Source organism: Chinchilla lanigera, unplaced genomic scaffold (assembly GCF_000276665.1).
Source record: "Chinchilla lanigera isolate Chin_1 unplaced genomic scaffold, ChiLan1.0 scaffold00024, whole genome shotgun sequence".
In the NCBI taxonomy this organism is placed as follows: domain Eukaryota; kingdom Metazoa; phylum Chordata; class Mammalia; order Rodentia; family Chinchillidae; genus Chinchilla; species Chinchilla lanigera.
Window position 1 is genome coordinate 27,140,247 of NW_004955425.1, and position 16,774 is coordinate 27,157,020.

A 16,774-nucleotide genomic window follows, 5' to 3' on the forward strand; every position below is an offset into this window, starting at 1 on the left:
CTTCTCCTTCTCCTTCTCCTTCTTCTCCTTCTTCCTCTGTCTCCACCAAGACTATGCAAACCAGTACCCTCTAGTTCTCAACACCTAACATCCCAATCTCTTTTGTTCCAAAGTGGATTTGGTTTTGGTTTTTGTTTGCTGTTTCCAGGGGGAAGCCCAGGGCCTCACACATGCTAGGCAACTACTCCGCTGCTGAACTGCATTCCCACCCCCAAGAAGGGGTTCCTTAGCAGGAACAGAAAGGACAGACTACAATCAGGGCACAGGTTAGTAGTTCTGAAAGCTGGCTGCGTTAAACACGAGCGGTAGGAGAGAGAGGGCCACTGCCCTGCTGAGGGAGGCCAGGGAGGACTTCGCTTTGGGACATGTTTCTTGGATACTAGTGCATTTTGAGTTTGTGTGAGGTACAGTGAAAATTGTTTTCCTGTATGTAGGCATCTGCTTGATTGCTAAGGAAAAAAACTAGTGTGTATTATGTTAGACACTGAAAGAAGACATCCCTTGTCACCTTTGGTTCTGTAAAGAAACACACAACAGCCTGGTGACTGTGATAACACCAACAGCTTGTACAAAGGAGATGGCAGCCCTGGGTTAGCTTCTGAGGATACCAAAGAACAAAGGGCATAAAACCTGCCTTCAGGGAAGGAGCACATGGTCTAGCAGGGAGAGAGCAGCAAGTTTATTTCTGCCCTGAGCACTGATGGTCAAGTGAGCTCTGTACAGTGGAAATACAGCGGGGTGGAGGCGGGGTGGTAGGGGAAAGTTCCATGAAAGCGGACACTAGGGCTGGATTTTGAGAGGAAAGTGAGGTGTATGGCCGTTGCCTTAGTCTGTTTTCTCTTGCTGGACCACACTACATGAGAGTGGGTAAGTTATAAAGGAAAAAAGTTTATTTACCTCACAGTTCTGGAAGCTGGAAGTCTAAGGCCAGGAGGTCACAGCTAGCAAGGGCCTAGTGCAGCAGCTCCATCTCCAGCAGAAAAGCAGAAGGACAAGTGCAAGAGACAAACTCAAGAGGCAGCCTCCCTTTGTAACATCCCATTCTTGGGAGAAAGGATTAATCTTTTCAGGAGGGCAGTGCCCCTGTAGGTATTGCTGCCTCTGTGGAGACTCATTTCAGCACAAGTTTTGGGAAGCATAAACCATATTCAAACCGTAGCAGTGGTTGTGATGGGGAGAGGGTTTTCTGCTTACGGAGGGGCCCAGTGGAGCAAGGTAGTATAGCCAGCATTTTGAGCTGTTGTAGCTCAATATTATTAACAAAGAAGCCATAGAGGGGAAGGAGCAGAGGATGCAATTATGAGAGTTGGTAGAGGTGACAACCCTTTTATACTCCACTTAATAATGAATTCAGCACACAGATCAGTAGACGATCACCAAAACCACGTAGGGAACTTCTGAAACAAACAAACAAAAAAATAAATGCCCGAGCCCTGAGAGATTCTACTTCTGTGGGTATTGGTGGGCCCAGTGACGTGTGCTTCTCAGGTGAGCAGGGAGCGGAAGGTTGAATGGGAGGAAAGAGACAAGGAAAATCAAAATAGTGAGTGTGAGAAATGCTTCAAAGTTACCTGGAGATTAATCCAGGAGATGAGGGGATAGGTAGTTCCTCTAAAAGGCAAATTTAGGTTTTCAAGAGGACAACACAACAATAGATTTGTGCCATCTTTATTTAATGGCTCGTGTTGCAGAAGGTTTGCTGGTGTACACTGGAGCAATACAAGGTGCCAGTATCTTTTTTGGGTTTGGCAGGAGCACTAACCATCCACAGGTAAAGTTCATGTCTCACTATAATGCTCATCTCAAGTAGTAATGATAGCAACAACAAGTAAAGCATGATATATTTACTATTATACACTTGTCTTAGTCAAAAGGCTGAGAAGTGAACTTACTATCATAACAAGTACTTGTTAGTATTTGTTTCTCCTAAATTTGGTGGTAATATATGCTTAAATTCTCTTTTCACAGAGGACTGTCCAGCCTGGATTCCTCTGAGTGGAGACAAGATTGGTCAAGGCTGAATGATGGCTACAAATAAGCAAATCAGTAAAGGGGCTTAAAGTGGAGTAAATGCTCAGGCCAGAAATAACACTGCTGAAAGTTTCTTTAGGAAGCACTGACTTTTGAAGCTTAGCCTTTCATTGCTTTTGAAAAGGGCCAGCCATGGACTTGCCAGTGTCTTGTTTAGAACCAGACAGTTGGTATTGAGCTCTTAGCCCACTACAAAAATAGGAAACACATAAATGACCTCACAACATAAAGCATATAATCTGGGAATATGCTTTATGTTATGAGGTCATTTATACGAAATATGTGGTGCAAACTGACATGGAGTCTCATCATTTAATTTCCCATGTGTACTTCTTACATAGTGACTTTGATGCTCTCAACACCGAGAGTTAACTCTGTGTTCCTCGTAAGGATTAAACTTTGTTTCCCCCAAAATTTATAGGTTTAGGATCTAACCCATGGTATCCCACAGTGTGACCTTCTGTGGAGGTAGGGTCTTTACATATGCAATCAAGTTAAAATGAAGTCTTTAGGGTCCCCAACGCAGTATAGCCTTATAAAAAGGGGGACTTTGGGCATCAAAACACACTCAGATGAGACCTTTCCCCTCGTAACCCTCAGAAATAACCAAACACGCTGACATCTTGATTTTGGATTTCTAGCATCTAGAATGGTGAGACAATACATTTCTGTTCTTTGAGCCCCCCTGTCTATAACATTTTCACTTGGCAGCCGCAGCAAATTAATACTTTATCCTCCCCTTGAATCTAGGTGGCTTTGACTACTGCAGAATTGACAATGATGTGACTTCTAGGCCAGACCTTAAAAAGCAATGCAGCTTCCAATGCCTCTCTCAGATTAGTCTGTGCGGAGGCCCCGGCCACTCAAAAACAGCACGCGTGGGTGTGTTAGCCAACCACCCCACTGGAGCTAGCTTCAACTATGAGGGATATGAAGTCAGACACTTACAGATGATGCCTGCGCTAGCACTGAGTCACCCTGCCTTGAAACCTTCCCACATGGGACCCCAACACTGTTGTACCAAGGCACGTCCACCCCTCTGTGCCGTTGGTGGATTTCTGCCTCACAGACGTTGTGAGCATAATAAAATGGTTGTTCGCAAGCCCCTAAATTTGGTAATGATTTGGTATATACTGGCTTGTACTATGTCTTTAAAATTAGTTTTGTTCACAGCTTTTTATCTGATCTGGCTAGTATTTTCATTGAAACCATTTAGTATTTAGATTCTAGATGATGGTCTACATTTTTCCTGGGGCTGAGTGATAATTAAGCCAGTTATTAGTCAAGGACAATAAGTGACTCAGATGGGTCAATTCAATACCCTATTAATGTACACATTTCAGAGAAACCAAGCAGGAGAGGGGGCAGGGGCTCCGGGGGTGTGGGCAGGATTTTCAGAATCACTTCCCAGACAGCTAAGGGTTCTCAGCCAGGCCAGTACAGTTTGCCTGGAGCAGGAGAGAAACCTGGACAATGTGTTCCTTCCTGGGAGCAGAGTCCAGGGCAAAAACAAAAGTTCCAGCTCTCAGGGGGTGAGAAGTATTGCTGATCTCTCAGTGGAAAGAAAGTAGAAGTCGACTGTGATAGGAAGTAAAACTTCAGCACAACTAGGCAGCACTGCCCGTCTGACCTAACACAAGTTAAGTGTCTGGATCCTTTAGGGGGCCAGGCAGGAAAGGGGGCAGGAGCCCATGTGCACCAGCAGCTGCAGTCATCAGATAAGACAGGCACATGTGAGAAAATGCAGCCGGTACATCTGCCTTGGCATTTCCTAAATTGCTCTTCTTTTCATTTTTATATTGTCTTGATTTGTTTTTAAACAAAAGTCATTTTGAGAAATTCCAAATTATGTGAGGCAGGGGGGATTTTTAAAAAGCCTCAGCTTTACTGAAGAATAATTAGCATATGGCAAATATTTAAAGTGTGCAATTTGGTAATTTTTTTATTTTAAAACTCACACGTGTAGCAAAGGACTTCAGCCATATTGGTAATGTCTTCTTAAATGAAGTATCGAGAAATTTGAATGTTTTCTACTTTTTAGACGAACTTTTTCATATATCTGAAATTCTTCACAATAAAAGTTAAAAGACCATGCTGGCGGTATAGCTCAGTGGCACAGCTCCTACCCTGCAAGCAGAAGGTTGTGAGCTTCATTTCCACTATGAAAAAAAAAAACAGTTAGAAAGCGTTTATTCATGTGACAGACATTTTGGGGGTGCTCACCCTGGGCCTGGCACTGCTTATCTCTGGGGACACTCCAGTAAACAGAAGTGATAGCATTCCTCTTTTGTGGAACTCATTATGCTATGGGGGACCAGCTTGATGGAGTTCTTTTTAATGAAGCATTTTTATATAAAAGTATTATTCCTACCCCTGAAAATTAATCACTGGGTTAAACAACATAAGTATCTTAAAATTCCTACCTCATCCTCCCAAAATGCCCTCCAGTCCTATCAGCAAGCCGTAAGGGTGTCGATATCCTCATGCTTGTCATCCTTAAGCATCCTTCCCTCTTGGTGGATAAATAGGAGCTACTTAACTTTATTTCTTTAATTATTAGCAATTAAAGTAGTTATTAGCAAGATGGAATGGTTGTCATTCTTCTTTTCCAAGACTTGGTTATTCTCACTCATTTGTTCTCCCATATAATCTTCAAATGAAAATTTTAAAGCCATTTTAATTTTCATTATAATTGGATTGCACTCATAATACAGAGCCCGCCGAAAAAATGTACAAACACTTTAGGAAAAGAAAACCTTGTATAAATATTTTAATACTTAATTTACTGAGACATCATGAGATTACTACAAGTTACCTTTGGCCTCTACAATAACAAGAGGTGCTCAAAGCGGTGGTCATTCACTTCCAGGCCTTTTTTTAGTATGGTGAACTGCTGTGTAGATAACCTTGGTTATTGAGATTGCTGCACATGCATTTTCAATTTCTTCTCTAAAGGTCAGCAGTGTAGTGGATTTTCTGCGATATATGACATCTTCTAGGGTCCCCTGTATGAGGGTAACATCAGCTATTGAAAAAAAATCATACCATTTTTTTTTTCCTGAAGCGTGTATACATTTGTTTGGTAGACTCTATATCTGAGAAAAATCAGCACCTATGCTGATTTTTATTTTTTCTATATCTGAGAAAAATCAGCACCTATGCTGATAATCAGTCATTATGCCCATCTAACTAGTTGTAGTTGTTATGCAGAGGAGCAGTCTATTTGCTTTGTCCCAGCAACACCTTGCTAAACACAGCGTGGCTGGGAAGTGCTAACTTTGTGAGAACATACTAATTATATATGGATACAAAGATAGCTAATATACACCTTTTGAAAGTGTCAGTTATAACTAACCCAAGTCAGAGCATTTAGGTGAGAGGGAAGATGCAGAAAAAGGACAGGCTAATTCAAAAGGTCCTCAGTGATAAATTTTGAGATGTATACACCCATCAAATCATTATTGCAGTCATGATAATGAACATCTCCCTCACTCCCAAACTTGCTTTATGCCTGTATATAATCTGTTCTTCCATTCTGCACGATTTCCATCAAACTTCTGACCTGTTTTCTGTCACTTTGCTTTCTTATGTGTTTTCTGGAATTTCATATACATGAAGTCATGCAGAATATGCTCATCACTGTCTGGCTTCTTTCACTCAGCATAATGAACTTGATTCATTTGTGTTATCATACGTGTCAGTAGTTCACTCCTTTTTGTTGCTAAGTAGTATGCCACTGAATAGACATAACACAGTGTTTATCCACTCACATATGAGTTGTTTCATTTTGGGCTATTAATAATAAGGTGGCTACATACATTCCTATACAAGTCTTTGAATGGACATATGATTTTGTTTCTTTTGAGTAAACTGCTAGAAGTGGAATGCTGGATCAAATACTGTAGTAGGTATAAATTTTACTTTTTAATAAACTGCCCAATTGTTTTTCAAAGTGATTGGACCATTTTACTTATTCATTAGAGAGGCTAAGACAATTCAGTAGATAGTGTGTCAACAAACAGAGTGGAAACAGTTGGATAGTCTCAATGCAAACAACTAAACCTTGATCCATATCCAATACCATATAATAAAAGAACTCAAAATAGATCACCAAATAAATATAAAGACTTGAACTACAAAGTAGAGAAATTACTTTAAAATGCTGAGATTGCATAAGATTCTATTGAGGAGATGGCCTCACAGCAGCCTTACAGGAGGTAGAACTGGAAGGACTTGGAAGCAAACTGAATGCTATGGAATGAGAGAAGAGTTACTGGTGACTTGATATCTCAACCAGTTCCTACTGGCAAGCAGGCAAGACGTATAAGCAATGAGGCACACAGAAGCACTAGGTTCAAAATGAATATTGTCCAGCATACAACCAGAAACACGACCCTGGGCATCTGGGAGGGAGCTAGAAGTTTCAAGTTATTTCTCTAATCATAACAGATAATGCATTATAAGATAAATGACAATGGGTGAATAGGCTCACTGAGGCATAGAACACAGAATGAGGTAGAGTCAAAGACTCAATCACTTTCTCATCACTGATACACAGTACCTGACACTGGCAGCATAAAGGAGGGAGAAGGTTGATTTTGGCTTGCTGTTTATAGGGGTTGGCTCCATAGTCAGCCCCAGGGCAGCAGTGGCATGGCAGAATGGCCTGCTGTGGAAGGACGCTGCTCACCTCCTGGTGCTGGGGACACAGATCAAGGAGGAGCCAGAAGCACAGCTGCACACCTGCAGGTCATGCCCACAGTGACTCAACTCTTTTGAACCAGGCCCCACCTCTTAACACGTCAGCTTTAAGCCCTCACGGTCCAGGCACATTGCTCCAAACACAGAAGGCATGGGGACCATTTTAGATCTAACCCATCACAAGGCCATAACCGGGGATCACCAACCAACAGATGGTGATGAAGGGTCAAAGAAGTAAAAATAAGAAACTCAGATGGCCCAGGGCCAAAAATGCTACTGAAAGACCAAATAGGTTTATTTATCCTGGATCAGATAGCATGTATTCAATACACCAGGAAATCTCATGAGCTCCTTTTTTATCTATTTGTTTGTTTGAGATAGGGTCTCACTAGGTTTTGCAAGCTGGCCTTGATCTTGCTTATGTAGCCCAGGCTGACCTTAAACTCAGTGATCCTCCTGCCTCAGCCTCCCAAGTACTGAGATTACAGATGTGCACCACCACACCCGGCATGAGCTCCCTTTTCAAATGTCCAGAATTCAATCACTTCTCATCACCTCCAAGTCTACTTCTTTGGCCCAAGCCAGCACCAAACCTTACCTACACTGCTGCAACAGTCTCCTACACTCCTAAACTGTCTCTTTTTTTTGCGCCATTACCCAGCATGGATACCCTTAATAGAACGGCCAGTGGAATCCTTTGCAAGGACTTAGGTTCTATCAGATCGCCACTGCTCTCAAAACCCTGCAGTGGGTCCCTATTTCACTTAGAGTAAAAGTGTACATCCTTAGAAAACATTTCTGTTTGACTTAATTTCCTATACTTCTGTACCATTTCCCCCTTGCCTGCCCCACCATGCTGGCCTGCTGCCCTCACTTAATCATGACCAGCATCTTCCTGCCTTAGGGCCTTTGCCCTAACTGCTCCTTCTTCTGGGAATTCTCCTCCCCTGACATCCAGCTGTATCATTATTCAAGTCTTTGGTCATTATTTAAAACCACAACCCGTTCATCTTACCCCTCCCTGTCCTCATACCCTCTCTGCTATTTTTCCTCATAGCAACTATTGCTTTCTAACATACTATAATTAATTAATTAATAATGTATGTGTCTTATTTATTTCTTATAGTCTGTCTTTCTCCTGCTAAATATATACAAATTCTTTAGGACAAAGATTTTTGTCTACTTGTTTACTGGCACATCCCAAATGCCTCGAATGGTACCTGCCTCATAGTACACACTCAATAAGTACTTGTTAAGTAAAAGAGAGAGAAGAATCTTCAGTCCTGGCAATTACTAAGTCATTGTTATCTCTGTATTATATTATTTCAGTAAGAACCATTTCCCAAAGTAGTAAAACAAATTTGGAAAACACTGTACCTTATTATGGTTTGTGTCTGGATGTCTCCCAACAGCCTTATGTGGTCATGGGAGGCAGGCTTTTTGTAGGTGGCTGAATCTAGGGTTTGTGATTGGTTCATTATCTAGTGCTGGGATTGGGGGTGTGAGTACTACACCAGCTCTAGGGCAGGTACCCTACATACAGTATAAGGGAGGAAAAGAGGTTGCTCCTCCCTTTTGCTCTTGATGCTTTTGCTGTCTTCTGCTGCCACGAACTGCTGCCCATTTGCCATGCCACGCTGCCTTAGAGCCCACTGACTATGGACTGAAACTTCCATGAGCTAAATAAACCTTTCCTCCTTTAACCTTGGGTGTTGGATATTTTGGCTCAGCAACAAAAGATAACTAAGACATACTTATACAACTCTAGAAGGGTCACACATATATGACAAACCTTACAACTCAAAGAGCAGCAGCCAAGTGTGCTGCTTTCCTCATTTAACTCACCGTTCCCCAAATCCACATGGGCAGGCTCCCCCAGCATACTGCTTAACATGGCAGAGGGGTGCAGGGCAGGAAAAACTCTGTGAGGACCTGGGGAACGACTAAGAGATGGCAGGGACCAGTGGGGACAAACCAGGCTTTGGAAGAATTAGATGATGAACAGAAGGGTGGACACATGCTTGCACTTGCATGGGGAGAGGAACATTTCTGTTTCTTTTCATTTTTAGGTTCAAGGGGTTGAAACAAGCTTGTAAAGCTGAGATGAGAATGAAGAGAGATAGTAATTAATGAGCAGAGCTCCAGAAAAAGAATATCAAAATGTATTCTTCTGAAATGGCAGCTTTCAAACATTTTTCTTATTGTGACCCTCCCGGAGATTCATTTTAGACAGCAAGTCAGTGCACATATGCACATAAACATGCAACAGTAACTGAAGTAAAGGCGTCACAAACAATTCTCAGCACCAAGCGTCATGCAATAGTATTTTCCTATTCTATTCTACTACATTCTATATTTTATCCTGTCCCATTCCACTCTGCTTCGCTCTGCTCTTCTTCTTTTTTTTAATGATGGTTAAAGCCAATGAAATGATTTCATGGACCAGAATTTTTCTTTTCTTTCTGCTTTTGGGAGTATCTCCCAAATTTATCTTCAGACCCAATATGTTCTTTGATTGTATTCATTTTGTGGATTGCACCCATTCTGCTATTTATTCCATATATTTATTTCTTTTTTCATTTATTACTTTCTTCATTCTTAATGTTTCCACTAAGGTTTTCTTAAAAAAAAATTATTATGGGGTTAGGGTATAAGAGTGATAGCATGCATGAAACTCTGAATTCAATCTCTAGCACAACAATAATAATAATTTACTTTTTCTTGTTTACTGTTACTATTAAGTTAGCTTTCCTCTTTGTTACATTTATCATGCTTACTTTAAATTCTTATCTCTTCCAATAATTATGCTCCAGATGATATAAACTGTTCCATTTGTACAGTAGTTGTGCTCCTCATTCAACATGTTAGAAACTGTTTATTATGAAAAATTTGGAAAACACAGGAAAGTACAAAATAAATAACAAAACAAAAACTACACACAGTGTCACTACCCAGAGACAACTAATTGACATTTTAGTCTATTTCCTTTCAGTATTCTATTGACAAATATAGTGCATTAAATAATTAAGAAAAACTGTATATTAATATTAATCCAGATTTTTCAAGTTACTAAAATGTTTCACAGATCTAATTTTTAAGGATTAAAATATTCCATTTTAAAGATATATAGTAATATATTCAAATCTTAGACATTTAAAATGTTTTCAATTTTTGTCCCCTTAAAAACAAATCATGGTAACAAACATTTTGTATATAATGCTTGTTTGTATTTCTGGTTATTTCCTTAGAATAGAGTCGTAGGTCAAAAAGAATAGGCATCAGATCCAAGCTCTACATTGCCAAGCTGTTTGCTAAAAGGTTTGTACCCTTTATATTTGCACAGGTGGCGGGTGAGTTCCTACCATTGCATCCCCTCTCTTGTAATTTGCTTGCTTCATAGAATTTCCCTTTTCCTATTTTGTATGCCTCTGATTAGTTGTGATCAGTCATTATTTGTATTTACTCCGCTGTAAATTTTGAGTTCAGGTTCTTTTCCAGATTTTTCTGCCTGGGAAGGGAGCCAACCAAGCTTTCTAGCAAAGGTACTCTCACATGCCTCTAGTGCAAGATGTAGAGAATGCTTTCTGCAGAAGGCTGCTGCTTGCACTTCGGTTTAACCAACGACCTCCAGCTCCTTGGATGTCCAAACAGGCAAGGAGGTAAAGTACTGGCCCTGAGGGTAGACACGGAAGTTTCAGTTGTTTGATTATGTGTATCAGGAAGGCAATGGCTCTGTCTTGGTCTAAACCTGTACATCAGACAATACAGAACAGGGGGGCGGGGAGAGGGCTGGGACACTGTACACATTTTAAGTACACGCATGGACTATAATTCATGGGAGGCTTTCTCACCACCTCGTGAGCTTTCTTTTCATTTTCAGTGTGTCTTGTAGACGGCTGTATCCTTAAAATCACTTCAAAGAGCCTTGTCCTTCCCAAGCAGGAAAATTTCCCTTCACAGACAGCCTATGGGTGAACTACAAGTGGGAAATACATGAATGTACTTCCTAGATATAATGTAAGTTGAGCATTATGAATCCAAAAATTATTGAGGGCTGGCATGACAACACAAGTGGAAAATTCTGTACCTGACCTCATGTGATAGGTCACAGTAAAAATACAGGCAAACTAAAAATATGGTATTTTATTATCTTCAAGCTACATAGGTGTATATGAGGGGCATGTGAAACATAAATGAAATTTGTGTTTAGGCTTGTGTCCTGTGCTTAACATGTTTTATCATATATATGCGCAAATATTCTAAACTCCAAAACCTAAGATAGCCAAAAGATTTCTGGTCCCAAGAATTTTGAATAAGAGATACTCAACATGTAATATAGTTTCTTGGCTCTACTCATGTTAGAATTTCAAATACTATTTCTAGGAAAACTTCTTATACAGCGTGAATGAACACCAGAAGATTACAGAGCTGCAAGTATATATGCTTGAGGGTTTTTTTTTAATCAAAGGTAGCCCCCAAAATGAGGTATCCTCTCTTGACTAGAGATGACTGTGTTTTGCAGTTAAATTCATGGTAAAAATAGCTTTTAAACTTTTTGACTTTGGAGCTTAAATTTTTTTTTTTTTTTGAGCTTAAAATTTAAACGTGTGCCACTGTGATATAGAGCTAAATAGGTCAGTGTGGGTGTGTTCAGGAGGCAGGGCTAGTTCAAGTTAATTTAGTAGTGAAAATTCCTGAGTCAGTGCAAATAATTTTGCTGTTATAAAACACAGATTTAGACCTTTGCTGACTTTCTGAATTCCTGAGGATTTCTGAATCCTGCTCGGGCCACAAGATGGTTGTTTAAGGAGCTCTTGTACAAGCAAGGGCTCCCTGGTGAGACTTGGGAGCCACGAAAATATCTTCCTTCTGAAGGAATCTCAGCTCCCACCACACTACCTAGAGACTCGCCACTGAAAACTGGATGAATCCATTGCACAAGGGGAGATCAAAATATACAGTGAATGTTTAAATTTTCAAAATGTATTACAATGAAAGGCAGATTGCCACTAATCTCCCTTAAAGTAGTCCCTATTAGGACCGCTAAGGGACTTAGGATAAGTCCCTGAACCCACTTATCTCATCGTTCTTGCAACTTTCCGAGGCAGTTCTAGAATCTGTCATGTTTTTACAAGGTGTGATAAAAAATATGGTGAAAGCTGCTGCTGAGTGACATTGAAAGGTCGAGCAGGCTCACAAAAACATTATGGTGTGTTCCCATCCACCTTATTCACCCAGTCTGGCACTGTGAGACGTCTGGCTTTCCCCCAAAGCAAAAAAAGGCCATGAAGGGTGTCTTAGTTACTCTTCTCTTGCTGCTGAGACAAAACACCCAACACCCAAAGGCAAAGGAGGAAAGATTTTTTTTTTAGCTCACAGTGTGTAGAGGTTTCACTTCACAGTTGGCAGGTTCAAAGGCAGAGGGGCATGGCAGAGGAGAAACAGCTCCTGTTAGGCAGATGGTGGCAAACCACTAGCGACAGTAGCAGCTTCTTTCTGCCCCGCTTATATTCTAGCTTGGTTACCTGGTTTAGGGCAGGTGACAAACCAATTAGTAATCACACCCTTAGTTCCAGTGCCCTTAATCCTAGCATTGCACCATGAATCAACCCCAGCCTCACACACTCTAGATCCAGCCACCTCTGAAAGGTCCCACATATGAAGCATGAGGCTTTGGGGGGACATCTAGTCACAAGTCACAACACACCTTCTATCAACGAGATTTTTAAGCTCCTACAGCGGTCAGAGATGGAGGAAGTGTGGCCCACGAAGTCCCACCTGGAGAGGCTGCTGGACTTGGGACAGGAGCATGGAGAGGGTTCTGTTACCACCCCACAAGGGCCGGTTGCCACTCTCAGAGCCCACCCCCTCAGCCACCACATAGAGGTGCTCACTTCAACAGCTGCTGTGACTTTGAAATTAGCTTAGTGGGAAGTACGACATTATACTACAGTGCCAAAGTGGAGGGTGCTTTAAGGCCATTTTGAGCCCCTGAGGATTGGGACAGGTAGGAAGGCATTAAAAGGGTGTGAAAAGCATGGGGCAGGCTTGGGGATGATCACAGTTTTGTCTGGAGAGAATTCTGGGGAATCTTAAAGTGTACATTTTTACTGAAGATAATGTCTAGCATCTGTATATGAAAGTCTCAAAATTGTGAACAAGTTAACATTCGAAACCCAGAAGGGCTAGTCTCCCTTATTGTAGGCAGCCACAGTGGATACCATTCCCATGTGTGTGCTCTGTTGGGAAAAGGTGATTTCTTTGGAATTTTGGGTGTGGGAGAGGTGCACAAAAGCGATTGTTTTTTAAAAAAAATTTATTGAGCAACTACTGCATGTAGTGTTACAAAGATATGAGTGGAAGTTGAAAATCCGAAAAGGAGAAAATAATCTAAATGTTCGTCAGTGGATGAGTGAATAAACAAAAATGTGGTACATCCATACAATGGAATATTACTCAGCCTTTGAAGGAAAGAAATTCCCACACATGAACATTACGCTAAGTGAACTAAGACACGGAGGGCAAATATTGCACCTTTGCAAGTTATATGATGCATCTATAGCACACGAGTTCATAGAGCCAGAAAGTAGAACAGTGGTTACAGCAGCTGGGGGATAAACGGGTGGGTAGGGGAGTAGAGAATTATTTTCTTAAATGAGCACAGAATTTTAGTTTCGGTTGATGGAAAAGTTCTGGACGTGGATAGTGCGATGGCTGCTCAACAACGCAAAGGTACTTAATACCTCTGAACTGTACATTAAAATGATTAAAATAGGAAACCATATGTTATGTGTGTCTTCCTGCCTCCTCAAAAAACCACAAGCAAAAAAAGAAGGGAGCTCAATCCTCGGTTTTCTAGAAAGAGAAGCAAAGGCGCACACAGGAGGAAGGTAGAAGGGCAGCGCAGGATGCAAACGCGGAACTCACTTGCGGCGGCTCCAGCATCCTTGACGGTGGCGGCGAGCTCGCGAAGCTCCTGTCGCTGGCGGCGCAAGGGCTCCCGGTGCACCTGTCTGCCCTGGAGGCTGAGTTCCCGCACAGGGCAGTATCTAAATGCAGGACTACAGGGTGGCTCTTTGTAGGAGGGTCGCAACCCCACATGTCCCGCGAAGATAAAAACACAATCACGGTCCGTCCTGCCTTGTGTCTGCCAGCCTCTGCCCACCGAAGGAGGCCCCGAGGACCGTGGCGCTCTCCATAGCGGAGCGCAAGGACAAAGGCCCGAGGCTGAGCCTCTTAGTCTCACGGGCTCCCTGGCTCTGCAGCGCGTAATCCTGGTGATCCGGGCCTGGAGCTCGGCGCACTTCTGGGGCGCGCAAACACTCTCGAGGTGTGGCGTGGAGCCGAAACCTGCAGTCCAGGAATCCGGGCCCCAAGCCCAGCGGGAGGGTCCCGGGAGCTGGCAGCCGCGCTCGCCCCACGCCGGCTGCTCTGCGCTCGGCAGTCCCCGGGCGCTCGGGCCAGCGCCCGGTCGCCGCCAGGGGGCAGCTGTCCCAGGCCCGGGCAGCGCAAGGACCCGCGCCCTGCACCGTCCGCGTCCGAGCCGGCGGGGCGCGCTGGGGGCAGAGGTCACCCAGTCTCCCCCTCGGCCAGCGCCTGCGGAAGGCTCCGGTCCCCGCTCCAGCTGGAAGGCCCGGGGTGGGGTGGAGAGTTCCCATCTGCGGCCGAAATCTGCGCGCCTGGCAAGCAGGGAGGTCCGGGGTGGGGGACCCGGGGCACTGGAGGGAGACGGAAGACAGAACCCTTGGGTCTCGGCGCTCGGGAACCTCACGAAGGCGGAGCGAAAGTTCGCAAACAGACGTGCAGCTTAACGAAAGCAAACAGAACCGGCGGCCCGCCCAAAGGTGGGGCCGCAGGAACGCGCGCCCCTAATGTTCAGGTCCCCAGCGGCCCCCCGGCTGGGGCTTCAGCTCTGACCTCCGGGAAACCCCCGCACCTCGCCCTGAACGGCAAGGAGACACTGGGCCAAGTTTTCCAAACGTTCCCAGGGACGCGCTCTTTAACCTCTTTAGGCAGGAACCCGAGGAAAATGACGCACGGAAGGCGCAGTCTATTTCCCGCTCCTTTTTTTTTTTTGGACAGACAGGTTCAGGGCGGTGGGAACCCTGAGCAGAATGACGACCGTAACAGGTCATCAAAAATAAGTGAGGGCAGCAAATTCTCCCGTTTTCAGTACTTCGCCACGCAGCATCCCTCAGTGCTGAGAAAATCAGGGTGTTTATTTAGCCATCGACTGAGCTCTTAGAAAACTTAAAGCTTCCGCTGCAAAAGTGAACTTCGTACGGACGCCTGGCTACGTCAACAAAACAATGTGATGCCTGATTAATAGTGTTGATTAATGTTGGCTCGGGTTAATGCCGAGCCCATTACAATAATTAAATGGCTCGGCCATATATCAAATCAGAGTCAATGAAAAATAATTTATTTAGAACTTTGAGGCATTCTCATAGATCTTTCAAAGATCTACGACAGACTTTTTGGGTCATTTGTAAGTTTAACTGGTGGTAACCATATAGCCAGGCAGAAAAACCCAATTTTAAAAGAAGGCTGAGGTGGGAGAGTAATTTATTTTTGAAGCTCTGTGACTAATAACAGGAGTAACGAAACGTTTCAAAAGGCGGGAAGTACTTGGTTTATAAAATGATATATACCAGGGCAGCTGACGATGGTTCCCAGAGAAAGCCATTGAATTTTGATTTCCACTTCTTGCCGAGTGGCCATTTTAATCAGAATGTTAAACTTTTCAGGCAAAGTCCCCACTTTGAAATAGAAACATTTTAGGAAATGCAAAACTCCAGAAGGTAGGGCCGTAGGAATATGAATTTCACATACTCTCGGGATTTTCCATTGGCCAGAATAATTAATTTAGTTGATGATAAGTATCCTTAAAATAGCATCATTTTAAAATTATTTCCACTACGTTGTCACCTGCAAAAGAAAATTGAATTGAATGGAATTTGCATCTTACAGTTTAGAAAATTTCGTTTTCCACCAAAATATTGGAAATATTTAATGGACTTTGTAAAAACCCATCTTAAAGTTGGTCTTAGTTGCTTATCGTCGTAGTTTCTATTAAGCCTGCTTGGGTAGAAACATGCCCACGCTACAATAATTTAAGTATTTTGAGAAATACTGTGAAATGCTTAAAATGTTCCCTTTATTGAGAATTATAGTTTCTCCCCCAATATGAAAGCTAATTTTTCAGTTCCTAGGCGCCATTATGTGTGTGTACGTGTGAGTTGTTACTAAATTTTTACGTTTCTTTTCTTCAATCAATTATCTCTTCATGGGAATAAAGTAATAGTGGTGGAATTTATGGGACCCCTCATCAGTGTGGAGCAGCTTGGCTGTCAAGCCTCTACGGCATTCACTTGCAGATAAGTGACCAAGAACGAAAGCCTAACAGCACTTTTATTAACAGATGGTGGAAAGCAAACGCCTTACCGAAGGGAGCAGGTGAAAGGGTCAATAAACAATCATTATCGTGTTTAAATTGGGGGAGGGAGGTCCCTCACCAGATTCAGGGGGGAGCCGCTTGCCCAACCCGGAGGAGTTGGGACACCCACCAGCCCCGAACCCTCCCGGGCTACAGGGAGGACGGACAGGTGGTTTACCCAGCGGGGCGACTCCGGCAGGCGAGCGCGCGGGCAAACCCTCGGTGCCCCGGAGGGCTTGTGAGCTGGGGGCTGACAGCTCACTGGGGAGACGCAGGCCGGGAACCCTAAGTCGCTTAACAAGCCACCGTGGGCAGCCCGCCCTTCAGGCCCCAGTAGTAGGGTGCGCTCTTCCACCGCGGCCCCTCCTGCGGGTGAACTTTCTCTCCCGAGCAAAGCCGATTTCCTCGGCTTCCTTTCCCTTCCCCCGGCCGCGCGCTGACGTGCGCACCATGTGACAGGCCCCCTTCTGCTATAAGCCGGGGAGAGGTCCGCCCTCTTCTGGACTCAGCCCCGGCCTCGCCGCGCTCCGCTCTCAGGCTCTCACGCGTCCCGCGCCCTCCGGGGCACCCGGCTCTCGGACTCGCGCGGGGGCGCAGCCTCCCCTC

General features: G+C 43.7%; 1 protein-coding gene across 1 annotated transcript in view; it reads right to left on the minus strand.

Annotated features, from left to right (window-relative positions):
- The window catches only part of LOC106148625, a 27,021-nt gene extending 11,568 nt beyond the window's left edge, over nucleotides 1-15,453 (minus strand). The window contains exons 1-2 of the mRNA XM_013514781.1: nucleotides 15,384-15,453; nucleotides 13,660-14,538 (exon numbers count right to left, since the gene is read on the minus strand). Of these exons, the coding sequence (XP_013370235.1) occupies nucleotides 13,660-14,538; nucleotides 15,384-15,453 (949 nt within the window). The remainder of the gene's footprint in view (nucleotides 1-13,659; nucleotides 14,539-15,383) is intronic.
- Nucleotides 15,454-16,774: the final 1,321 nt, after the last annotated feature.